Below are 27,607 nucleotides of genomic sequence, written 5' to 3'. Positions count from 1 at the left end.
TGTGTGAGTGGTTTACGTAACTTTATTTTATTATCACATGTAATCAGGATTAAACCGATTTATGTTGATTTCCTTTGCTTGCCACTGTCATTGTAGAAAAACGGACGCTTGAAAGAAACCACTCTTTGTCTTGCAGGAAGTAAAAATAAAAACGGGAGGAAAAAAGCCCTGAAGCAATTCACTCTGCATTTTGCTTCTCTTGTCTTGACCCTCGCATAATCTTTACGTGGAATGTCGGATTGTGTTTTATTGCTCTCATATGGTTTTACAACCATTTGTCATCTATTGACATCCTGGAAAAGGTGACCCTCATGCAGAAGCGGGAAACGATAGATTACATTCGAGTGGTTTAGGTTAAATTTATTTCACAGGCAATTATTTTTTCTGAAATCGCTTTGGTGTGGCCATCAAATGGGCGATACATACTATCAGCTGTGTCCATCTTCACCAGCACCCAGTACAGCAAAATCTTAATCTGATTCAAATAGTGATTTTATCTAGTTGCTTTGTCGATGAATTACATTTTGCCTCAATCTTATTTACATATAAAATCTATATATAAATAGCTAAATCCACAATCCAAGTCCAATGAAGCTGTCATGTCTGTGTATATCTAGACAAGTAACCCAAGACCAGTGAGATCCAAAGACAATATACTCAAACCATTAAAATGAAAATTACACTTGACCTAAATTATTTCTTTTGGTCGATAATTTGGAAGAAAATAATTTTACTTAGATTACAAATAAATACTTAATATGAGATGAAACAGATGACAGTAAACATATTTCCCCCCCCCCCAAAAAAAAAATCTTGCAATTTTTTTCTGACAATGGGTTAAGAATTTTTTTCCCCAAAGTGAGCATTTAACGCAGACACCTAGATAGCCTATTTGCATAATGCCAAGACACACAGCAAAAAGCTAACAAATGCTAAATAAATCAGCATCGTTGTTGTCACAGGAGTGTACACTATCTTCCTGGTTAGCTCGCAATATATCGAATGTTCTAGCTAGACAGTATTCTATCTTATAGTTTATCTTTTGTCAGTTTGAATACCATCTTGATGCCTGGACGACAACATTGATAACTAGGTATCAATTAATTTAGCTTGCACTCCATCTCTTGTGAGATAGCTAAGAACCTTTCTAGGTAGCATTTAAACACGTTATCTATCTTACCATTTTTTACACTGCAGTCTCTTTTGTAAACTTGCAATCTTTACCCATCCATATAGATATATAACTTTTTTTTAAAATACGGTATTCTCTCTCTTTATCTTGCCTCAGTCTTTATACATACATACATACATACACACATATATATATATATATATATATATATATATATATATATATATATATATATATATATAAATATCCCTAGGTGTGACAGCACCCCCGCGACCCTACTGAGGATAAGCGGTGCAGCTGATGAGATGAGATGAGATATATACACACACACACATATATATTAGGCTAATCCACAAATTCCAAATTTGGTGACGCTATCGTGTCATCAAGTAAACCAAAAACCGATCAAACCCAGGATGATTGTTCTGAAAAACAATTTGTCATTCTAAGTCAGCAGGTGTATTTGTAGTGTACACACAGATGCTCAATCCACCTCAATCTCTCTGCACACAAAAAAAAACTGTCTTCACATTATGCAACTTGGGTGAAAACAAAAACTACGCCTCATCCAAGTAGGCAAAAAAGGTGAAACATAAACAGCTTTCTGCGTCATAAAATACTTGAGAAAGTTGGGGATGACGTCATAATTGTAAATGTGCTCTTTATTTTTCATGTGTGCCATACATTTGTTTTTAAATGTAATAATACAGTATGTGCCTCAGAGGTAAGTTCGTGCGAGCCCGAGCCGACTCAGGCTCGTCTTACAGCTCGACCTAGCCCGAGCCCGACCAATAAACTTGATTTACAAGGCCAAGCTAAGGCAAACACGAAATTTCATATCTTATCTGTGAGGACTCGGGGGGAGGAATTATGATAACAATGTAAAGCCTGTCTTTTGCAACAAATTCTAAGTTAAACAAGACTGTACAAACATTTACATCTTTTAAATATTTGTGTCTGCACGACGAACGACAATCTTCCATCATTGACAGCAACGTTTAAAGGCAGTCTGTCATTTTGACGTATAAAAAAAATAGGGCCATAATCCACAGCAGAAGTGCGTCCTCAAGAATCTAGTGTGTCACTTCAAGAGAGAGCGAGGCAGAGATAGAAGGAAGAATAATGACGGGTGGATAAGAGACAGAAAGGAGTTCTTTGAATTTACAGTGTAAGAGTAAGACAAGTAACTTTGAAGATGTATTAAAAAAAGTATGACAAATAAACCGCCAAAAACGCAATAAAAACCTTATGAAATGAGAACAAAATATTAAAAATATATAATAATGAAATGTAAATTGAAAAAAACTGGACCTGAGGCAAAATTGAATGGTCTTGGAGTGGCATAAAATCTATAACCCATGTCATCAATTTCTGGTTACAAGAAGGACCCTCCTAAAAAAAACAATTTAGCCAAAGCATCTAATGCAGGGGTCTCCAACGTGGTGCCCGCAGGCCTTTTCTGAAAATAGCTCACCAGTGCTGGGTCATTGTGAGTTTCTAGTAAAAGGATTTTTTTAGTAGTTGATTGAGTAATTTAACCCTAACACGGATAATTAACCTGGTAAAACATACTAACAACATAATATTAACATGATAAGTTATTTTAGAAAAGCATATCAAACTTTGTGCCCTTCGCCAATGAATAACGAAAAGTAGCTCTCAGCTTGAAAAAGTAGTTGCCATAAGCCAAAGCATAGTTCTTTTTCATTTTTATGAATACATTTTATTCTACATTTTTATAAACATTTATTTTTTAAAAAGTCAGCGAGAGAGAAGCCTGGCCCAGACGTAATGACTGACATTTTAGGCCCCACCTGCGCCAAAATTCAGGTCGGGCTGAGACTAGGGCTTAAGATCTTACCTCTGAATCCAACTTACTGGAGCATTTGTTCTTTGCGCACACACATGTTGCAATCTAGCTCAGTTCTTCGTGCCTTCTTTCAGACTCTTCTCACTTTCACTAAGTCTTCCTGCGAGGGTTGAGCAAGGTCCCCTGACGCGCCCTCCTCCGATTCTTGTATGTTCCCTGCAGCGTCTATCACAAGGCCGACGCGGCGGCAGCGAACCTGGCGCTGGGCGATGGCCTCGCACGCTGCAACCACCTCGTCTGACTCAAAATCAAAGTCCCCGTGAAGCTCCGGGGCATCCAGGAACTGCCGGTCAACCTCCTCCTGACGGCAGAGGGTATCCCCGGCGGCCTCCTTCTGCCGGCGTAGGGTCTGCGCCCAGGCCAGGTCTTCCTGCCACAAGGCCCGTTCCCAGGGATGCAGATGGACCGCCACCTTGAAGGACCGCAGCGCCTTGATGCGGAAACAAAGGTCATGCTCTGCTTAATTCAAGCTGAACAAAAACAATTACGATCTGGACTGCGAAAAAATACATTCTTAGCACAGAACATAATGCTCAATCTACATCTATTTTTTCCCCATTTTAGGATATTTTATCTTGTTTCTCAGATGGAATAATAAACACAATCTTTAAAGGTGGGGCGTGTCGCTTGAGGGATCCTCAAAAATGTTCAGAGTTTCTCTTTTAAGTATGTGTTAACAACGTCCAACAGAGCTCATAGAGCCATTATAATTTATTTTCCACCACGCTTATGGTTTTTTTTTAAAGCTGTTCAGTGCGGAACACATTAGGTAGGAGGAATACGGGTGGTTCCTCTGGGTGTTTTTTTTCCCCTTCGATTTGTTGGAGTAGCATGGAAATGGTGAAAGTAAAAAAAGGCTTACTTCAGGAGTCCAAACGCCAAACCCCAAGAAAGATGGAAAAAGAAGAGTTGGTTCGATCGCGTCTAAGCAAAGTACTTGATTTTGCGCACAACTCAGCACCAAACAATAAAACTATTTATGCTATTAGCAATTTAACAGCTAGTCAAGCCATTCAGTAATTCTTCTCTCATTGAACTGACTTTTGACTGTTGACCTATCTACCTTTCTGTCTATTGATACTTTTATTCAAAAGGAGCAGCACATAAAGTTCATTTATAAGTTAAAGTAAGATGTTTTCTTCTATACTACAGTTTATACATTGCTTTTTTTCTTTGCCAATCAAATGATAAATAAGATCTAGGTTCATTATTTGTAAATCTGACTGTGCCTCACCAGACAGGAACATCACCACATGTCACTGGTGCTACAACCATTAGCACAGAAAAACCTCGCCAAATGACCAAAAATACAGTAATGTTGCAGTCCCTGACCTAACACAGAATGCCACGCAGCGGTATGACAATAATATCTCGAAAATGCAAAACCCAAAGCAAACGAACGAGATGTTTTGGAAAAGACCTGAGCATAATGAGCCCAATCAAACGTGTAAATGTCTACAAAAGGTTGAAACGTGAACGGGCATGCCTGGGTTGAAAATAGAAATCTTTGCCGCGCCTCTCTCCTTTTCACCTCCACTGTTAATAGAAGAAGTTATAAGTTGCAAGTGTGCATGGAGTGGAATTGATGACGTCACTCTGCTCCTTTCAGTTTGTCAGAATAATTCTTGACTTTCTTATTTAGTACGACCAAAAAAACAAGATATAAAAATGTCACATCAGTGCACCACAGTTATTTAATTACAAGTTTATGTGGCCTGCACAGTCTGGCCGCCAGCATCGAGGTGAACACAAATGAGGGATATATTTCCTAAAAAATAACTATGGGTGGACGGTATGGTATATACACTGTTTAGCGTTACTACACTAGCTTATTCTACCGTATTTGTGCGATGATTTATCAGTTGAAAAATATCACTGACTGCAATCGCAAACATTGGATGCAACGGGCCACTGCAGCAGTGAGAGCACTAAATCCTAATGGACCCACCATTCCACTGTAAGGACAAGCTGCAGCCCTAATCAAGAATAACCATAGCACTTCCACAATGAAAAGATTATGCAGTTTAAGCAGAAATAGTAAAATATGTCCAACTTAGAAAAAATGAATTAAAAAAATGACCGGCAAAACCAAAATGACTTCAAGTACCGGATATACTCGCATGTAAGCCTACACCACATATGAGCAAACTCCTAAAACTGCCTTAAAGTAGTCTCATACTGAAATATCTTGAACATATTATTGAAGAATGTACCTAAATATCGATAACTATTTAATTTTGTCGCTAATAAAGATAAATACACTAGTAAAAAGCTCAAAAAATAGAAATATGACACAATATTCAGTACGATCCAGTAGCACTTTAATGGCAGACAATCATACACCATTTTCATATTTCGCAATTGTTTCCTTCCTCAAGTTGATTGCTTTTGTCACAGTTTTCACTTTTCCTTCCCCAATTAACTTCTTAGAGCCCCCTTGTTTTGTGCAGAAAAAAATAAACAAAACCAACTAATCTAACTAAAATAAAATGTCGTCCCTTTCGAACGCGACGATTGACTGAACAGGAAGAATATCGCATTATCGCCATCTACTATCAGGGAGTGTGAACAGGTCAGTGACTCACCAGTTGAGAAACACTGATATAGAAGACATTCTCTCATGATCACGCTAATTTTGTTCATGGTACCAGAAACGAATGTTAGAGAAAATAGAAGGTTGACTTGAAAGATATAAATAAACGCTGAAGAGCACAATGAGGGTAACAACTCTTTGTTGCATATGATAATGGATTGGAATTCATATCAATGCATTGTAACTTTTATGTTGGTACTGTGTTCATAGTTTACGTAGTCAATAGATGATTGGAATCATGGCCGCACGGATTCAATGTTTCTCACTTACAAAGCTTAGTTTAAGCTGAGAAAAAGTTAAAAAAAATATGAAATCAATTTTTAATGAAAAATTAGGTGGCGCGTGTTACACACGAGTGCACCTTGTACACCAATAAATACGGCAGTTGGTGTTTAAATGTGATGCTGCACTGATAGTAGTCAAATGTCCATTTATCCTTCTTGCTGTAAAATAATTGGTGCTGATATCTATGTAGAGCGAATGAATACAACCTTTGTTTCACACACATAATTTCTCCCCCTCGCTCACCCAGTATATTCAAGACGCGGCATGTTTAGCGGCAATATTGGCAGCGGGTGGTGCCTCAAGCTTTGGGCGTGTTTGGGATATTTGTAGTAAACAGGCACCAAAAACTAACTGATCTGAAGGCTCATTATAAAATTGATTGACGACGTCTGTGTCCAAATTTGAAGTGTCACAATGTTCCCGCTTGCGCCTTTTTTATTTTTGTTCCAAACATAACTTTCCAAGTACAGGTATTGTTCACATGGGCATTATAGTTACATAAAAGGAGATACAACTACAGTATATTTGTTTTATTTCATGCAATGTTTTGACAGTGTGAAAAGTAGTTTTAAATGGCATTAGTAAAACAACAACTGTAAATATTTTTTCTAATTTTGGTGATATAATAATAGTAGGTCGGGAAACCAAATATGTCCAATTTTGCAGAAAAAGTCTAAAATGGGTGTCACAACTACAGCCTGGTTTGAAAAATATGATTGATACTTAAACAGTTTTTCTATCATAAAAACATAGATGGATTAATATTATGTCGTGTTATCAATATTGAAGAGAAAATACAACTTAGTGGCCCAAATGACTTTATAAAGATGTATCAAACAGGTTTATTTTTTTTTTAATTATTATTAATTGAAGTATAAAACTATTAGATTTCTAGAAAACTGGATCGATTGCACCTTAAAAGGAAAGTGTGTATTATTAGGTGCATCATACTGGTAAAAAACAATATTGATTTAAATAATAAACAAAAAACCATGAACTGTTAGGAAAAAAAAATCATACAGAAAATATTCATAAAATATATATTCAAGAAATTTGCATTCATTTTTCATGTCATCAGCCTCACCTAAAGGGAACGGACATAAATGTCAGTCATCTTGCTGCTAAGGGTACCCTAAAACCAAAAATGTCACTCAATGCTGGGCAAAAACAAAGAAAAGAAAAACTGCTTTTTCATCACTTTGAATCTCTGTTCTTCCTCGTGCTTTTTTTAGCACTCGTTTTTGTTAACACAATACAGCAACATCTAGTGGTATAATAATACACACTGTCCCTTTAAGATGACTCCGAAAAAGTTTTACATATAATTTATTACTTTTATGAATACATAGTATTTATTTACATTCCATCCTCTCTGATGTTTACATCGGATTTTTTTTCTAGTCAACAAATTTTGGCCAAATTCCAAAACGTATCTATCAACATTTTATTGTTTTCACAAAACTGGGGGATAGGTTGTCAATATTAAAAAAAAGATGGCAGTGTCAAAACTCAATAACAGAAAAAAATTACCGTATTTATTTGTGGGGGGGTTTTTTACCCAAAAGAGAACACAAAGTTTGGGTGCACGTTATACACGAGGTTTTATGGTATATATCGCTGAGCACAATGGCAAAACATAAGATGCAACGGAAATGGAACCCAGGTGAGAGCGCACAACCCTAACATCTAGACCACCATTGATATCGATGACATACGAAAAGACATTCAAATTTATCGCATTATTACATTTTTTTTAATCACTATACCAGATATGAATGTTAGAGAATGGAGAGAAAGAGAAAAAGAAAAGAGAAAGTTGAAAAGAAAGAAATTAAAAAAAAACATGACGGGGAAAACAACTCTTTGGTGTATCTGATGATAAATCGGACTTTGAAGGACGTTAAATGAATACGTTGTTAATTGTGTTAATTGTGGGTATTGTACTCATAGTTTACGTTGTCAATAAATGATTTGAATCATGGCCGGACGTATTCAAAACGTTTGCCACTTACAACAGTTACTTTGAACTTAGAACAAGTGAAACAAAATTGTACACGGATTTGTGATAAAAAATTAGGGGTGCCCATTAGAAACAATAATATAATTGATATAAAAGAATAATTGAACATAACAGCAGTGACAGCAGTGACAGCAGTGTCCTGTACATCAAAATAACCTGCACTAATAAACTAGAATTTGTCAACTCCCGAAATAGACTCATAAGATGTGCTTTAAATATCATGAAATGTCAACAATATTTTGTGGGAAATTTCATAAGGCCAGATTTGTGTTTATACTCATATTACAAAAAATTGCAGTGAGACAATACATGAGATTTGAGGAATAGTTACTTACCAGGTCGACTTCTCCCATGCCAAGCTGGGCGCGGCCCAAAGTCTGCCATGCCTCCCACCACGCCGGCCGGAGCTTCACGGCCATTTCGGCCGCCTTGATGGCCGGGAAGACATCATGCAGAGTCGTCAGCACCTGATGCCCGACAAAGAGAAGTGAAAAAATAAATTTGGTCGATACAGGACCATAGTGAATATATTCTATTCATTGCTACCTGTCCTTGATGACTTTATCCGATATAAAAAAAATCACGAGTATGAATTTACACTAAATTTACTTACATACTGCACATGTGTGGTGGAAATTTCCAAATCTTAGAAGAATAAGGATTCTGACGTGAACAGTTCTCGATGAATTTGTCAAGGTCCAAATTTTGATTATTAAAATATTTCATATAAAACATAAAAAAGTAGAAGGGAACTAAGAAACAAAACCCTGTTTCCGCCAAGATACACACGCTTGAGTAGGCCTTTGTAAAAAAGTTCTCATTCCATCAAGTTCCCTTTTTCTGATTTGGCTTGCAGAACATGAAATTGTGACACTTTAACTTCATTTTGTGATACAAACAACACCTAAGAGGTGAGATTCAACACTATTTTCATAAAGAATGGAAATGAACTGGAACAAAACACTTTTTGAAAGGACACTGTGGAATATATGACCACTTGAAGCCGCTATATTGTGTCGTCAAACCGAAAACGAGCGCTGTAAAAAAACAAGGAAGAATAGCAACTACAGAGCCTCAAAGTGACCATACCACACCATTTATCTTCTCATTTTTTGGGCCAGCCTTTCACAAGGTTCATGGGGGTATCCTTAGCAGGAAGATGGCAATCATGTCAGATACTGAAGTAGTCATTTGGACTTTAAATAAGCGTTTGTGTGCTATGTTGTTAGTTTGCAACTGTAGTAGAAATGAACGAAATACTCTTTTGGTTTTGTTACAAATGCACAGTAATTAAAAACTACGAGTGTTTAAATCTGTGGGGGGAAAATATATATAGAAAATTATATCAATAATCCTTTCATAATCGGAATTGTACCCCTAGATAGTAATCAAATTGCGTTATCCTCAAAAAGGCCCAACCCTTTTTGTGTGTTTTATTCTCAACTGAAGTTCTCACATTCACACCAAGAAGTAAAGTGCTCAGTATGAGTAAGTACAGACTAACAGATTGTTTTGTTGTTGTTGTGGTTTATGTTAATAAGCCAATAGATCAATCTCATTGTCATCTATACCAAAATATAATTCCAAGGCTTGTTCTTTTCCCTCCTAATGGACATCAAATTATCTTTGGGCCATTCCTCTGTAAATAGTGGGTCCATAGTCCAGTAAATGGAAAGTTTTTTTTTTTAACATATCCTGCTTTTTTTAAACTTACTGATCAGCTCCTAATCAGAGACATTACCTGGGCCTTCATCTCATACAGCAGCGGGTCGTCTGGAGTCAGTTGAATGGCCTCGTCCCACTTCTCAACGGCTTCCTTGTGCCTGGAAAAACAAAAGAACATAATGGGTTAAGTTCTTGTGACTCCTATATGCCCGCTGCGAATGTTTGTGTTGAATTTGATGACTAGGACTGAAAAGATTTAGAATTTGCCAAGAAAGTCCAGATGTCTTCACATGCTTGTTTGATGTGTGTTATGTAAGCTAAGAAAAAGGCTGCATGTTTACTCAATAAAGGCACTTATTATTGAGACGTCAACCTTACGTACAGTTGTCGTATACACTTTTACAAATCCACGTGCCCAAAACAAAACAAAATCTCCCCAAAAATCCATAAGGGTAAAATAAAGCAGCAATCAGCAAAAAAAAAAAAAAAAAAAAAATAGCCCTTACGATTCATCACTATGCAAATTCAACACCTCCGTCAGTACATTATGTGTTATTACCTTACAAAATCGATTAATCAGATAACAGCAGCCAAACATTGAAAATCATATTTCTGAATTAATAAAGAGAATTTAAGATCTTTAACAAATTTTGTAGCAGCATTTCAGTGTGCCATTTCCAAGTCGAAAGTGTATTTTAGACCTCGTTGTTGAAACTTGCACATCAAACATGCTGTTTCTCCAAATATCTAGCAGATGGCACATATGCACAATCAAGGAACAATCAACATTGTCAATTTCAAAATTAACGCTTCTTTATTTTTTCCAGATTTTACTAATTCTAATAAAAAACGTGCACTTTGTAATTTGCTATAAACTGGCATTGAAAACCATGAACTATTTGTACTGTATTATTTGGTAGCAGAGGGATGGACAGAACAATTTTTATTTCAATTTGTGTGTTTGTTTGTTTTTTAATCAGAACAATAATTCATTGTAAAAAGAAACATTAGTGATAATGTTTTGCTTGTTTAATCCATATGGCGTCAACAAAAAGGGAAAAACATTGATCTCTCTTTTCCAGTGTGTAAAAAAAAATAAAAAAATAAATCGCTGAATTCAAGTCATGAGTATTTTCCACTAAAATAAACTCTTTTAACAAGAATCCAGAAATAGCCAAGAATTAAGAACAGATGAAATTCAAGTTTTGACCAACACAATGTTTCATTGAGATTTCAATTAAAAAAAAAATTGTCTTCTATTATGAAATACTGGACTGTCTCAGAAAATTAGAATATTTTGATAAAGTTCTTTCTTTTTTGTTATGCAATTAAAAAAACAAAAATGTCATACATTCTGGATTCATTACACATCAACTGAACTATTTCAAGCCTTTTATTATTTTAATATTGCTGAATTGGGCTTACAGCTTAAGAAAACTCAAAAATCCGATCTCAAAATATTAGAAAATCATGAAAAAGTATACAAGTAGGCTATTCAACTAATCACCTGAATCATCTAATTAACTCGAAACACCTTGCGAGGGTTTCCTGAGCCTTAAAAACACTCAGCTTGGTTCAGTAAACTAAATCACAAGTATGGGGAAGACTGCTGATCTGACTGCTGTCCAGAGGACCATCATTGATACCCTCCATCAGCAGGGTAAGACACAAAAAGAAATTTCTCAAAGAGCAGGCTGTTCACAGAGTGCAGTTTCAAAGCATATCCACAAAAAGTCTGTTGGAAGGGAAAAATGTGGCCGGAAACGCTGCAAAACCAAGAGAGATGACCGCAGCCTTAACAAAATTGTGAAGAAGAGCCGCTTCCAGAATTTGGGGGAGCTTCAAAGACAGTGGGCTGAAGCTGGAGTCCAGGTATCAAAAGCCACAGTTCACAGACGTGTCCGGGAAATGGGCTACAATAGCTGTATTCCCATGGTCAAGCCACTTCTGAACTCAAGACAACGGAAGAAGCGTCTGACTTGGGCTATGGAGAAGAAGCACTGGACAGTTGCAGAGTGGTCCAAAGTCCTCTTTTCAGACGAAAGCAAGTTTTGCATTTCATTTGGAAGTCAAGGCGCCAGAGTCTGGAGAAAGGCTGGAGAGGAGCAAAATCCAAGTTGCTTGAAATCCAGTGTGAAGTTCCCACAGTCAGCAATGGTTTGGGGAGCCATGTCAGCTGCTGGTGTTGGTCCACTGTGTTTCATCAAGTCCAGAGTAAATGCAACTGTGTACCAAGAGATTTTAGAGCACTACATGCTTCCATCTGCTGAAAAGCTCTATGGAGATGAGGATTTCATTTTCCAGCATGATCTGGCACTTAGCCACAGTGCCAAAACCACCAGTAACTGGTGCACTGACCATGGCATCACTGTCCTTGATTGGCCTGCTAATTCCCCTGACCTGAACCCCATCGAGAATTTGTGGGGTATAGTTAAGAAGAAGATGAAAGACACCAGACTTACAAATGCAAATGAGCTGAAGGCCGCTATCAAAGCATCCTGGGCATCAATAACACCTCAGCAATGCCACAGGCTGATTGCCTCCATGCCACGCCGGATTGATGCCGTAATCCGTGCAAAAGGATTCCCAACCAAGTACTGAGTGCATCAATGGGCATTTTCAAATGTTTGATTTAGTTTTGCGGTTATAAAATTATGTTTTTACTTGGTCTGAGGAAGTATTCTAATATTTTGAGATAGGATTTTTGAGTTTTTTTCAGCTGTAAGCCAAAATCAGCAATATTCAAATAATAAAAGGCTTGAAATAGTTCAGTTGATGTGTAATGAATCCAGAATGTATGACATTTTTGTTTTTTTAATTGCATTACAGAAAATAAAGAACTTTATCACAATATTCTAATTTTCTGAGACGGTCCAGTATATTAGGAAAACATACAACATAGAAGCAAAATTTCTAACAACATTCAACTCAAAAAATAACCATATGAACGTTTAACTACTAAATTAGTTGGTGATTATTTTAATGATCGATTGATTGAAGAATAAATGATAGGTTTTGTTACACATTTTAGTTACGGATGCAATCTAAATTTTTCGGAAGGACTGCGGAAAAGCAACAACTCTGAAGAGGTGGTTCTTGAACAAAAATTGCCATGAGACATTTTCCCCTTATCTTACGAAACACTTCGACTGAAGGAAAGCTAAAAATTTCGCTATGAATCACTGAACGAAAGAAAACTGCTCCAAAGATTGATGCGAATTGTTGGTCCCCCCACAGCTGAGGAGAGCTTTTGAGATAAAAAAAATAGGGGCAAAAAGGAAGGAAATGAAAGTGTGGAAAGAGTCAGCAAACCACGTGAACGTATGAAGCAATATGTGCAAGCTTGTGTGAAGGGTCTGCTCTAAAACAGGTTGATGTGCACACGGACAAACAAAGAGGCTAGAACAAAAACAAATACAAAGTCCATTACAAACGGAAGAAGTCGGCAACCCCTGCTTAACACCCGCTAATAGAAATTTTACTGTTTTACCGTTAGGAGCCACTCCACTTTGAGCTGAGTTAAAGGATTTTAAAAACAAATATAAAAGTACATACAGTATTGCAATTTGAAATTTATACATTTTTTATGATCGTCTACTGGCAATGGCTTCCGGCGCTTCATCACTCTTGCTGCTGCTGGACCTTAGTGCTGCATTTGACACTGTGGACCATAATATCTTACTAGAACGGTTAGAAAAAGGGATTGGTCTCTCAGGAACCGTCCTCTTATGGATCAGATCCTACCTCTCAGATCGGACACACTGTGTTAAATATGGTGAAATGACATCTGAGAGCTTTAGTGTTACCTCTGGTGTTCCACAGGGTTCAGTACTTGGCCCCCTTCTTTTCAGCATTTCCATACTTCCATTAGATGATATTATTCGCAAGTATAATATCAGTTTCTATTGTTACGCAAATGACACTCGACTATATCTTTCGATGGAGGAATCTGCCACACTAAACTGTGGAAATTTGGAGGGCTGCCTCACTGAGATAAAAGAATGGATGTCACTCAACTTCTTGCACCTTAACTCTGAAAAGACCGAAATGTTAGTTATTGGTCCATCTAAATGCCGTGACTTGTTCTCAAAAACTGGTCTGAACATTGACAAATGTAATATCACCCAGAGTGAATCAGTCAGAAATGTAGGTGTCATATTTGACCCTAATCTGCTCTCTTAAACACACGTTAAGAATATTACTAGAACAGCTTTTTTTCCATCTTCGCAACATTGCTAAAATTCGCCCTATGTTGTCTCAGTCGGATGCGGAGATCAAAATGCATGCGTTTATTACCTCCCGTCTCGATTACTGTAATGCACTACTCTACAATCTCCCAAAGTCTGAAATCAAGAGCCTTTAGCTGGTACAAAATGTTGCAGCGAGGTTTTTAACTAAGACAAGAAACTTTGATCAAATTACCCCGATTTTAGCTAACCTGCATTGCCTGTCTATCAGATTAAGATGTGATTTTATGGTTCTGTTGGTAGTATACAAAATCATGCATGGATTTGCTCCCTCATATCTTTCAGATTAAATTCCCCCTTATGTTGTGGTCCAGAGCCTTCGCTCTGAAAATGCTGGTCTACTAGTGATTCCAAGAGCCAAGAATAGATCCGCAGGTTCAAGAGCATTCTCCATTCGGGCCCCAGTGCTGTGGAATGCTCTTCCCCCTGAGATTTCATCTGCAACCTCGGTGGAAATGTTTAAATCTAAGCTTAAAACACACTTCTATTCTATAGCATATGTATAACCTGTATTTCATGTTGACAATACCTTTGTATTATTTGTTATTGCAACATCCATTGCAGCCTGGTCATCCTGGAAGGGGGATTACCTCATGTGCAGTCCCTTCTCAAGGTTTCTTCATTTTCCTCATGTTGAGGTTTTTGAGTTTTTCCTTGCTCTCATGTAGGTTTTACATCAGGGGATGGTGTCATAATAGTTGGTGGTTTGCAATCATCTGTGGTCTGTGCAGCCCTTTGAGACTTTTTGTGATTAAGGGCTATACGATTAAACATGACTTGACCTGACATGTTTTAGTCAGTTATTCCTGTTTATTTCATTTTCAGGAATGCATGTAATTATAAATTCATAAATCAATAGATGACTGTGGAAAACTACCCCCTGTCAAAGAGGTTCAAGGAGATAGAAACCAGCGTACTATCTGATCACATTTAAAATTTCCCTGAAGTGCCATTTGTTGTCTTAATTGCCGTGCAAATGAAATTATGAAGCGTTGCCTGTGGCAACAGACAGCATTCGATGTCATCGAGTGCAGTGCCTGAGTAAATAGGAATCCGGTTACTCCATAAAGTAGTTGGGAAGGGTCTCCGGCTGGAAAAACCAGATAAAATCTTGCCAAGTTAGTTCGAGGACATTAGGGAATTGCGGTTGATTAAAAAAAAAAGACGAAGAGTATTCCTGTTCTAATGATTAGTTTTTGAATGTAGGATAAGCACGTTTACTAGAATTCATGTAATTGGCTTAAATCATCTTCTGGAATTAAAGTTTCAAAAGATTCCAGAAAAATGTTCCCAGCATCAGTAAGCTTTATGCCACTTACACCAAAACTCAAAAACTCCATTGATTGTTTCAAATTGCAAAACCCCATATTAAGATAGTAAGTCTTGAGGTTTCATCACTGACTGATATTATTAAAGATACATTTATATTAGGCATGCACAAAAAATATATATAAAGGTCCGCAATCAAAAATGTGAATTGCTTGGCCGAAAACCAAAAATAGGATAGATGGAACTAGCATTTATTTTGCCTTACGTGAGGCTCACCAAACGGGAGCGGACATAATTGTCCACCATCTTGCTGCTACGGGTACCCAAAATCCTGAAAAAGGCTAGGCAAAAAAATTAGAAGTCAAATGCTGTGGTGCATTTTGTTGACTATGGGTTTCCGTAGTTTGTATTCTTTCTTGTGTTTTTAGGCAGCTCTTGTTGTCAAGTAATACGCACTATCCCTTTAATAAAACCCCAAAATAAAAAACAGATTTTACTAGGATAAAATCATGGCTTTGTTTTTTCAGTTTGAACCATACACACTTTTGTTACTCAGGGTTGACAGGCATGCCTCTCTTATTTGGACCATTCAAGTTAAGAACTGTTTTATTCATTCTTTTTAAACATATTGATTAAAAGTACGACTTGTGATTTTTTAGCTCGAGGTGTACACATTTTAGTCACTCGACGTTGACAAGTATGCCTCATTGTGTCACGAACTGGAACTGGAGGAGAACCCAAATGCGTGACGTTTTTCACACAAGCTTTTATTTTACGGGAAATGGGGCAGGCATGCACGTTAACCAAAACGACAGTAATTCGGCGATTGTTGGGTGGAAGACATAAGGCAGCAGTCTGGCATGGAATGACAGGAAACCAGAGGTCGACGAGATCGATACCAATTGCCCGAGCAGATATCGGACAGCTGGGTTCAATACCGGACAGGACGGGACAGACAGGATTGATATCAAAACTGGATATCGAAATTAAACAGGACAAACTAGACGGGAACGAAACTGGAGATCGATATTAAACAGAAGAAAATAGACAGGAACAATACCGGACAGGAAACATAAGCAGGAAACTGGACAGAGTCAAAACCCACGTCTTGCGGGCTCAGAGGTTCGTTGGCGGCTTGAAAAAGGGTGAGTGAGAGCACTGAGCTTAAATAGAAGGGAAGCCAATCTGTCAACGAGCCGCAGCTGGCGCCACATGGGCGGGGCAATTGGGCGCCAAAGCAACCGTGACACATTGATTTGGACTTTGTTTTGTTTTTTAGTTTTTACGCACATTTATTGAAATGATGGAAGGAAAAAAAGTATACCAGTTCTTGGGAGGAAAGATACATACCAGTCAACTTGTATGTATTTCCTGTATATTATGTTTTGTTTTTAATTATATTGTTTTTGGTAAGGAAAGAAATTACAATACACTGCTGCGTATAATAAGAAACACTAAATTTACTGCAAGTAGGTAAAGAATTAAGATGGTGAAATAATTGTTTGTCTTGTTAATTTGGTAGATGAAGTAAACGTGTTTACCTGAATCATCTTTGTTTTGATTCTACAGTCTGTCTTGCTATGAGTATATAGGTACTGCGTTGTGTTCGTAAGATTCCACAGTTCACAGATCCCTTAACCACCTGGGTTGTTGGGACAGGGCGCAACTCTGGACAGCTTTCGCCACTGTTAACGGTTCCTGGCCTGTTTTTGGGTCGTAGCAAAGTTGGCACCCATCCGTTCCTTGATGCTGTCGACCCAGTTATTTGTCTGTCTCCCTATTTTCCCACCACTTTGGACTGTAACCTGGAGAATTATTTTGGCCAGTCCTGATGATCTTGTGACGTGATAATACCACTGCAGTTTTCATTTGCGCACTGATTTCCGATTCTGAAAAGAATCAAGATTCTAACAGTTCTCGACCAAATTTCGATCACAGCAGTTCTTCATAGGGTCTAATGTGCCCTTTGACGGTGTTGCGCAACGTTTAGTTTTTCGCATGGGCTATGTATTTGATGCCTAGAAGTTTCCTGTAACATTGCATTTCCATGGTCTGGATTTTCCTTTCCAGCTTTGCTGCGAGAGTCCAGCTCTCGCAAGCGTAGAGGAAGATAGACCCACACTGGGTTGACGTTTTGTCCAGGCGATAGGCCACATATCTGAGTTCCTGTTTTTCTACAAACAGAATGTAAATCTGAATATAGTCATGAGGAATCCCTACTTTAAACAAGTAAAAGTAAAACTTGGGCGCAAGACATCCCAAAGTTTGTTGGGAATTTAGAAAGTTAACACTTGGTGTGTTTAAAAACATATTTGCTTCTTAATGTGAACTACAACAGAGCATATCTTGTGTGCCATGTACGTCTGATTTTCAACCATACTACATGGTTAAAAATAGAGCAGTTCTTGTAGAGCTACAAGCAACTACCTGACCTTGGTTTCCTCCAATTGTTTTTCAAGGTTATGCTGTTCATTTATCTAAAAAAAAATGTAGTCATTTTATTCAAATTATGTTGACTTTGTGTTTTATTGGGATAGTTGGTATTTAATTTAAAAAGTAATCGAAAGTAATCAGGTTACGTTATGGTAATGTTATGTACTTGGATTAGGTTACTTATTACATAACATTTTTAATGACTGTATCGGATTACATTTTTTAAAGCTACGTCCTCAACCCTGTACGTTACTGCAATGCTGTGGTACTCGAATGACGTTACTGATTACATTATTAACATGTAACTGGTAATAGATCACGTTTTTAAAGAAACCCTCATAACCCTGCGTACCCATCATTTATGTAGACCCGTTAAGGTTAGACCTTGTTTGTTTTTGTATTTTTTACGCATACTGTATTTACTTAAACGGTTAACAGTCATCGGGGAAACTATACAATTTTTTTCATCTTAACCTGGGCGCATTTTAGTCCCTCCAAGTTAACAGGTATGCCTTAGAATGGTGCCACCTATTGACAGCATTTACACAGTGCAGCTAAAAAGCAATAACACACGAAACGGACCTGTTTTGCTCTGCTAGCAAGGTGCCCTCTTCTTTCAGCGCTCTGCTTTTGGAGGAGCAGTCCTCCAAAAGGACCTCTCGGCGACGTTTGACAGCCCGCTCCCAGTCCACTTGTCCGTCGTCGTCGAGCCTCCGCCGGCCTGCTGTCGAGCCACCGTCCGCGGCGGCGTCCTCGAACTGCCTAGCCGCCGACTTGGACACCTTGTCGCCCGCTCTTTTCTTCCATCCAAAGGACGCCATATCCTCGGCGCAGACAGGGTGCTGTCGTTTTAAAGAATAAAACTCCCTGCACTACAAAAACTCACACGTGGTAATTACTAAGATATGCGTTATTATTCGTAGTAATGGATTTTTGCGCATACCACAGACGAGCTTGTCAAACAAACCCAAGAGTTATCAGGTTCTCCGGACTATCGACTAGTCATGCCTGGCACACGTGTTCACGTCATCACCAAGCGACCCGTTCCTCGCATCTAAATGTAAACATCTACAATTGCTGACTTTTTTGTCCCAGCATGCCAAGCCAATTTTATTCAAATGCAGATTTTAGGACGTGTCTCCTAGTGATTTCTGGATTAACATCATAAATCACAACGTGATACGTAAAAGGTAACTTGGGCTATTTGACAAATAATATCACGGAAGCACCGGGTAATGGTGGTTTTCTGCAGATCCATTGAGCGTTTGCAAAGCTATCCTCAGCTCTCAATTGTTTTGTGGCTTTTCTTTATAGGCGCGGTACAGAAAACAACAGCAACGACTAATTTACAAAAGGGAACAAATTAGATGCACAAAACAGCTGTATTATGTAGTACTGTAATGTAAAACATACACATGTGGCTAAAGGAAAACTAAAGCCTTTAAGTTCTTACCCTTAGTCCATTTATTTTTTCCTTTTAGGGAAGAAATTGCATGGGCAGCACGGCGGTGCAGCGCAGGTCTGAGGTCACTAGATCAAACCTCCTGTGTAGAGTTTGCATGTACTCCCAGTGCTTGCGTGGGTTTCCTCCGGGCACTCCAGCTTCCTCCCACAATCCAAAAACATGCATGTCAGGTTAATAGTCCAAACCGTCCCTAGCTGCGAATGAGGGAGTGAGTGGTCTGTCTCTGTGTGCCCTGCAACTGGCTGGCAACCAGTTCAGGGTGTCCACTGCCCGAAGATAGCTGGGATGGGCTCCAGCACCCACCCCCGCCACCCTACTGAGGATAAGCGGTGCAGATAATGGATGGATGGATGAAGAAATTGCATTTCAAACTTACAATAGTATTGTTAGCGACTCTTGTAAAATAAAATCCCCGAAGAAACAGTTGATCCAATAATTTTCTTTAGCATATTCGTATAAAATACATTTAGTATTTCATCATCTAAATCCTTCCACAAATGAATACATTTTCAGCTGCATTCCCTTAAGATCAGTGTCTGCTCTGTAGATAAACAACTGTTAAATATCTGTTTGGAGTTGGTCCTTACTTGCATTGTATTCTAACAATGGAGATTCAAGATTATTTTTCCCTTCAAATTTTAACATCTTAAAAATATGTTTAAACCCATCTTCATGCACAATACTTATAGCTTTCTTCTGTAATTGAATAAGCAATTATATATTGATCTTGTAAGAATTTCCCCTAATCTCTAAACAATAACTAGCAAAATTAATGAACTGTACAATATATGAAAGGTTGTTGGTAAAATATATGTCTGTATCTACTCATGACTTCAATGTTCTTTTCCAATTTGCCTTATGGGGTCTCCAGCTAAAATCATGGCCAATAATAACTAAATTTACATTATTTTACTTTTTTCTATTTGAACAATATTTATTTGTATTTGAATGTATTTATTTGAATGTATTAATTACCACAGTGCTTCTGTACCTTTAGTTTTTATTGTCCATATAAGAGATAAATCAAAGTCTTCCCTCAATGTTTTATGATTTCATTTATTTATTTTACTTATTTATTAAATCATAAGTAAGTAACTTGATTTATTTCCATTTGATACAGGGGCTGTTTGAAAGATAACCGTTTTAACTTCAAAGACCAGAACCGCCGGGATAATGGGTAAAAGATATTTCTGCGACTACTGCGAGCGCTCCTTTCAGGACAACATGCACAACAGAAAGAAACATCTGTTTGGTGTGCAGCACCAAAGAGCTAAAAAGGCCTGGTACGACAATTTCAGAGGTGGGATATGGAAATCTAAATCGGTCATTTTAAAGCATTTGACTTCTTTTAACTTGTATTTTCTCTCTTTCACGTTTTTGTGGCCATGTCAGACTGAAATAATGATGCTTTTCTTTCTTTTTTTGTAGGATATGCAGATATTTTAAAGGACGAACAAGCTAAGAAACCTTGCAGGAAGTTCCTCCAAAGAGGCAAACACAAAATATATTTTTTCAACTGGAAAGTTTTGTCAACATGTTTGGATACCAACGATTGAATATGTAATTTGCATGTGTGTGCCTTGTGTTTTAAGGTTTTTGCGATTTTGGCCCCAGCTGCAGGTTTTCTCACATGACGGAGGCAGATATATCGAATTTACAAAGACAAATTGAAGGTATGTGGCTAGCCACATGAGGGCGCTGCTATCCTTTGCAAAACCAACAAAGACAAACCCTCAAGTACAGAGTGTTACAATATCCACCAGTGATCCCTGTAGCTTATCTATCCATCCATCCATACATACATTCATTCATTCGAGCACCCACCCGCGCACCGACCCATCCACCCATCCACCCACATTCTTCCTCCAAACCTGTGCTATCTGTATTCTAAATGCAGCGTTGCTACTCAACAGTTGTCCTTGTACAGAAAATCACTCATAATGTGGCGTCACTTCTTCCCACTGCAACCCACCGCCTTAAATTTGTCAGCGTGCCACGTTGTCCCTTGATGTATTTTTACCATAGAAGGAGCCGCCAGGGGATTTGTTGCTTGATTAGAAAAATATGAAGACACCCCCAGACTGCGCACTGCTCGTCAAATAAAAAAAGGACGTGAGCCAAATACCGTCTAGACATTTGTAAATAAATCATGCTTCTGGCCCTTGCTTGTTGAATGCAGCGTTTCCAACCTTTATTGAGGTAAGGCAGGGCCTGCTTAATTGAGCACTTGTACTTAAAAAAAAAAACATCCGGGTCAATTTAATAATAAGGTGCCTGAAAGTACAGAAATGAAAAATTGTCATTAAGAAAACGCAATATTCAGGATAAAATTAAGTCAGGATTTCACGATAATTCTTGAAATCAATAATTTTTGATTTTTTTTTTTGCAAAAGGAATCAGAATTGTATGTTCAATGACGTTGATAGTGATATCGGTATCAATAATTATTCTTGTGTCAGTCTGTAAAGATGTGCTAGCAAACATTTCTAGACAAAACCATATTAGTCTAGTCTGATGCTAACACAATTCAAAATGCTACAGATGAGCTGACAACTAGATCCAGTATTTTGAAAGCTGTGAATTTGATCAAATAATGGATCTTATTTAAGTATTTGATTTCAATGCAGGCTGACAAAACTAGTGCTGATGCTAAGTTAGGTGTGTATTTAACGTAAATATTGGCACTGATGTGTTAAAATAAATCCTTATCTCCAACTTTTTTTCTCCATTATCCTAGATTGTCCTTCAGTGCGTTATATAAGAGTTGTATAAAGAGTAATAATTCATTAAATCTGTCAACAAATAACGATAGTGTTTGCTCATACTCCTGAAAACTACAGTGATAATACATAAATTGCAATTGTCTTTTAGCACTTTGCTAAAGCAGGGCTATGTGGCCCAAAAATAAAGCTTGGAATTTTTTTTTTCTAGTCGATCTGAATAGTTGCAATTTTTATGTTTTGAACAATAAATCTCTCAAAATACATTTATTTGAACAGGGTTCCCGCTGTTCCTTGAAAAGTCTTAAAAGACACTGAATTAATTAGTCTAGAAATAAGGCCTTAATTGGCATTAAAATTTCTTAAATCCAATTTCGAAAGTCTTAAAAACAGTATTAATTGTCCACACCCAGGGAGTACAAAGGTGTTACCCTTTTCCAAGTATGTGTTTTTAAGATGCTCCACTTAAAATGGGTCATCAATGTAGAAGTTTTTTTTCCCTAAAAAGTTTTACACTGGACCCAAAAAATCATTTTTGTCATGCATCATGATAAAAATGCTTCATGAATGTAGCAGAAGGGTTCTATGGAATCAGTAGTTGTCTGTCAATTTTGACCAAGGATCAATGAAGCTATGTTAATTCTTTTAATGTATTGCTTTCCTTGTCTTCATCTTTGGAGAGTGCTGTTTTTCAGATAGAATGATTTTAACTGGACCAAAATGTAATTTGAAAACATTTTCCTTTTTATTTATTTATTTCTTTTGTCGTCTTGGTCTTAAATTTGATTTCAAAAGGCATTAAAAAAAGCCTTACAAATTTAACTGGGCTGACACTGTAGGACCCTGTTAAAGAAAGATGTATTTATCAAAAATGCATCTCATGAAAAAATAAATGAATGTATAAATAAATGAATAAAAGTAAAAACATATATATTATTATTATTATCATTATCATTATTATACCTTTTGTAGCCGAAGTAAATGGAAGGAGACCAAGGGGGAGGCCGCGATTGACGTGGATGGTGTTATGAGTGCACTGCAGGAAAGAGGTCTAAATATAGAGGAAGCTCGAGCTCTTGTTGGTAATAGGAATGAGTGGAGAGGTGTTGTAAAAGGATAGTGGGATGTTTAGACGTGTTCTAAGGGATGGGCAGGGCACCTATATGATGCGGCAGGGGTAAACCAGTTAAAGCTGTCGGGCCCTGCTGTTGAACAGAAGAGTGTGTTGTGTCACCCTGACCCCAGTGACATGGCCGCTTTCTTATGTCCAGTTTCATCTGGAGGGACGAAAGCGTGACCAACTTAAGTGCCGAGGTGCCTAACTTGTTTGGGTGTTTAGGCATTTGGGTTGGCCATGGTCCCAAAAATGTTTGTGAGTGTTTTATTGCTATTTATTCCCCTTTTTATTTTATTTGTTATTGTCTGTGTTTGTCTTGTCGGTCACCCTTCTTGAGGGATATGACCAGGGTAGATAGATAGATACCTTTTGATTATACAAGTTTGAGACTCTGGCCAGACCAATTAAATCCGGGCGGCTCGCTAGAATCTTATGGTGTATGGGAAACACTGGTTAGAATAGTTACATGAAATCTGTCTTGAATAAATTGTTATTTTCCAACTAATGAGGTAGAATCAGACCATCCCTCACTGCTGACCACTTGGGAATCCGGTCCAGACATTTGTAAATAAGTAATGACTCTATCACTTAGATGAGAGACTGTGCTCTGAGGGGGACCTGAGCAAGGCAGAACCCAGCGCCGAGGCGTGGCTGACCTCCAGGGAGAAAAGGAGAAGTGGCCAGGCTAGCAAAAGGTACGGTCCAGTGGCACGGACGAATGTCAGATGAACTCGGAGTTGAAAAATTAATTTGTGCAGTGTGGAAGATGAGCAGGAGGAGGATAGGACTCGGGGCCAAGTTCCGCCGCAGATCTTCTCCATCGTGGACTTACCGCCATCGCTGGTGCCGCCACCTGCAGGCGGCTGGAAGGTCGACAGCAACGTGGAATGGGGATGACTGATGAGATTGCCCCTGTAAGACCCAGCGTTGTAAAATTACTAAATATTTATTTTTGCAAAAAAGCCAGAGGAATGTTTTGTTGTTTACTTTCCTTTGATTAATATCGTCATAGGGTGCTTCTATTCAGTCTCACATATTTTTTTAGGTGGGAATTTTGTATAGAAGCCCAGCAAACAGGTGAAGAACTTTCACAATCTCTAAATATTTGTGGCTGAGCAAAAACATTTTGTTATTGTGAATTTATTTAACATATATAGATAAGTATAGTATTACTGTCATAAAACTTCTCAATATGAATGTTTTTTTTTTGGGGCAAAAATTTCATTTTATCCTATAACACCATCTAAGTCAGGCATGTCAAACCCAGGTTGGCCTGGGGGCTAGACCCAGACTTTTGGTTCTCAGGCCGACCGGATCGGTAAAAGATATTCAATTTAAGTTTTTTTTATTTGTTTTTCAGTATTATACCTTCGGTAGCCTACCCTACATATTATAATCATGGATGACAAGACATATTTTCTATGCATAAAACATTTATTCACAAGCCATGGGAAACAACGATTTTCATGTTTGGCATCAAATGTGTTAACAAGCTGTTTATTTTACCTGTTGAATAAATGCTGCTTTACATCTGAACCAACTCACCACACTCAACAAAATCAGGTGGGAGCTATGAATAAAGATATGCTTGCTTCAATTGTCGTAATGCTTCTAAATAAATAGAAAAATAATGACAAAATAAGTCTTAGCAGTGAACAGGCAATAACATCAACTACCAGTCTGGGCCTACTCATACTGAGAAAATACTGCACTATACAGTATTGTCTTTAATATGGCACCATCCATCCATTATCTGCACCGCTCATCCTCAGTCGGGTCGCGGGGGTGCTGGAGCCCATCCCAACTCTAGTCAGTGGGCAGGGGACACCCTGAAGTAGTTGCCAGCCAGTCGCAGGGCACACAGACAAGTCACTCGCTCATTCACACCTAGGGACAAGTTGGACCGGTCAATTAACCTGACATGCATGTTTTTGGAATGTGGGAGGAAATCTGAGTGCCTGGAGGAAACCCATGCAAGCACGGGGAGAACATGCGAACTCCACACAGAAGGTCTGATCTCATGACCTCAGAACTGCGCCGCACTCGCGCTAACTACTGCGCCGCCGTGCTGCCTCAACATGACACCAGATGAATACATTTTTTTTATCATTCATGCAGACAAATGTCGTGCCATCACACCTTGTTCCCCTCTCTATGTACTCCTTCGGTCGACTCGCTGTTGCTGCCCCCTATATCTTTGCATCTTTTTGTCTTTACAAGCTCATGAATATCAGGTGCCAAATCCTGAGTAGAAGCAGATTGAACAATGTCATTCAGGTGTTTATTCCATAACCTTGAGCGGTTCTTCGTTTTATTATTGTTTTTCACAAAGTCACTTGCTCACAAAAATAAGTCCCAAAAATAGTTAAAACCTTTCCTGGATGTCGACTCTTTTACGCCTTTACTGGCCTTTAGTAGGGAGGAGCGTTTGGTTTGTATTAAAAAAAATAATAATTCTACTTTGACCTAAAGAATAGCTTCTTTTTCAGAAATATATGGCCGGATTGAATCATCCACCGGGCCAGTTCCAGCCCGCCGTCTGTATGTTTGATATGCCGGATCTAAGTTGTTAAAACATTTTATATGATGGGTCTTACAGGGTTATTAGTGGAACTATTCATCAGGCAAGGACTATTTCTCTAAATGTGGACAGTTTATGTTCAATATTTTATTTTTTACATGAACACATTACAACAACAAGAAAAACATCCAATAGTTGAAATTAAATACACATTTTTTGCTGATTTTTCTCTTCTTTATAAGGTTGATGCATTTAAGTATTATGAAATCCATCCATTGATAATTAATAATAATAATAATAATAATAATAATAATAATATATAATAATAATAATATAATAATAATAATAATAATAATATATAATAATAATATATAATAATAATAAAATCACAGGACAAAATAAATATATGAAAATAAGTCACTTCATTCATCCATTCATTCGCCATTTGATTCTTCTGACCTGAAATCCACTTGGGGCACGGTCTTTTTAAATATATTTCTGAAGCATAGAAGAATAAAACTTTAAAAGCTGATTTAAAAATAAATCTGATACATAGAAAAATAAAATTCTGAGAGCTAAGACTATAAAATGAATACATTTTTTTGAGCCTCCTCAAGGGACACTGTGTAATATTTAATGTTAAAAGAGCCTTTTTGGACCCCCCCAAAAAAACCCTAAAACATGTGTTTAAAGCCGAAATAAATCAAAAGCTTTATATAAGCCTTATATAAAAGGCAACACATACTGTAAATATTTACACGGTATATTTCTATATTCATCGGAAAACGTTAATGTTTGTGTTATGTTTGTCCTCCGACAGAAACCATATAATTTTCCATTGTCAAACATTTTCGAAAAAGTGCCAGGGACCCAGTAGGAAACGCCAAAGAGTTGCCTGTGCCTCCTGAACCCTGTTGCAGTGCAAATGAAAATGAGTGCTACAAAGCTCATGGAAGAAAACATACTACGCAGATTCAACTGCACTATTTTCTTCTGTTATTGATACCCAGCATTTTTGGGGTATCCATAGCAGCAAGATGGCTGACAATTATGTCAGATGAGGCTCATATTATGTAAAAAAAAAATGCAAATCGACCTATGAGTAATTAAACAAAATGCATGATAGGTAATGTATTTTCCCTATTCAAATTAACATTTTTATTAAATGAATGCCTTTTTTTACTACTATAAGGCGCAAAATAATCCACACTGTCCCTTTACCTATTAGACCATGCTTACATACATTTGACTGTTTGATTTTATTTTTCATAATTTTACTTTTCAGAGAAAAATCAGCAGAAAAGGGAATATTTTGGGCGCTAAGTTCAAGATCAGTTGACAGAAACTTTGTTTAAAATACATATTGTATTGTGTATTTTATTAGATGTCATGCACTCAGACAGCATTTACATTACATCAGTGTATACCGTATACGTTTAATTTTACACAGTTAAGTCCGAAAGAACAAAATGCACGCACGCGACATACTCCCACACACGCGCACACACATCGGACACGTTCATATTGCTAATATCGTTGCAATTGATCCAGCATCGGAACCAAATTTTTAGTGCGCCACACTATTTCACGTTGAGTACGACATTTTGTGACAAAAGGCACCTGACAGAAATTTGACATACCTCTTCTTGAGGGACAATTGAGGACAAAGTGCACGTCAACATTCACGATAATCATGATGACAATATCATCTTTTGTTACAATCACTATTATTAGATATGTACATTCAACATCTAACCTGGTATTTTACATGATATGTTTTCATGAGGAGGTAATGCTAGTATGAAACGTCAACAATTTTCATCATTGTATAATATACACGTCATCTTGGTTTTATTGCAAGACGAAAAGAAAACGAAACAAAAAATAGATTCAAGTCTGAAAAGTGCATGATCGGCATACTAGTTGCGCAACACAACTTGGATTTGAGTGAAAGCAGTTTGAGCTTTGATTCTGGGTCACTGATATCCAGCTTTAAGTCTTTTCTATTTAAGTATTAAAAATGAAAATAAAATACAAAAAAATACCTCCGAATAGCATTAAAGATATAATTTTAGACTTCATTAAAATATTAATATTTCATATGTACTGTGTAGAAGTGCCTTCTCACCCTTGTAGCTACTAGCTTTTATTCGTCACTCTTGAATATTGAAGTAAAAATTGCACATAAATCGAAAATAGCACTTCTGGTGTGGAAAACTTCACTTGTAAGTGGGTGTGGGGAAATTTTCAAATTCTAAGATGCTCTATTC

At 37.6% G+C, this 27,607-nt stretch overlaps 2 protein-coding genes across 4 annotated transcripts; one reads left to right on the top strand and one right to left on the bottom strand.

Annotated features, from left to right (window-relative positions):
• Positions 1-1,776: 1,776 nt before the first annotated feature.
• ttc33 (tetratricopeptide repeat domain 33) lies at positions 1,777-18,553 on the bottom strand. Its single transcript, XM_088355305.1, has 4 exons — positions 18,097-18,553; positions 9,642-9,723; positions 8,236-8,367; positions 1,777-3,432 (listed from the first exon to the last, which is right to left on the bottom strand). Exons 1-4 carry the CDS (start codon positions 18,333-18,335, stop codon positions 3,073-3,075), a joined length of 813 nt encoding a protein of 270 aa, XP_088211431.1. The 5' UTR covers positions 18,336-18,553; the 3' UTR covers positions 1,777-3,072.
• zmat5 (zinc finger, matrin-type 5) lies at positions 18,060-24,413 on the top strand. Of its 3 annotated transcripts, none has more exons than XM_088355308.1 (6): positions 18,060-18,405; positions 20,100-20,279; positions 20,408-20,470; positions 20,572-20,652; positions 23,409-23,511; positions 23,575-24,413. In XM_088355308.1, exons 2-6 carry the CDS (start codon positions 20,153-20,155, stop codon positions 23,711-23,713), a joined length of 513 nt encoding a protein of 170 aa, XP_088211434.1. In that variant the 5' UTR covers positions 18,060-18,405; positions 20,100-20,152; the 3' UTR covers positions 23,714-24,413. The 3 variants fall into 3 exon arrangements, with proteins under 3 accessions (XP_088211434.1, XP_088211435.1, XP_088211433.1); XM_088355309.1 differs by having other exon boundaries at positions 18,060-18,574; XM_088355307.1 differs by lacking the exon at positions 18,060-18,405 and adding an exon at positions 18,556-18,704.
• The last annotated feature ends 3,194 nt before the right edge of the window (positions 24,414-27,607 follow it).

The sequence above is a fragment of the Urocampus carinirostris genome, chromosome 16 (genome assembly GCF_059441175.1).
Source record: "Urocampus carinirostris isolate Australia breed hairy pipefish chromosome 16, RoL_Ucar_1.0, whole genome shotgun sequence".
Taxonomy (NCBI): domain Eukaryota; kingdom Metazoa; phylum Chordata; class Actinopteri; order Syngnathiformes; family Syngnathidae; genus Urocampus; species Urocampus carinirostris.
This window is presented reverse-complemented; position numbering and strand designations above follow the sequence as displayed.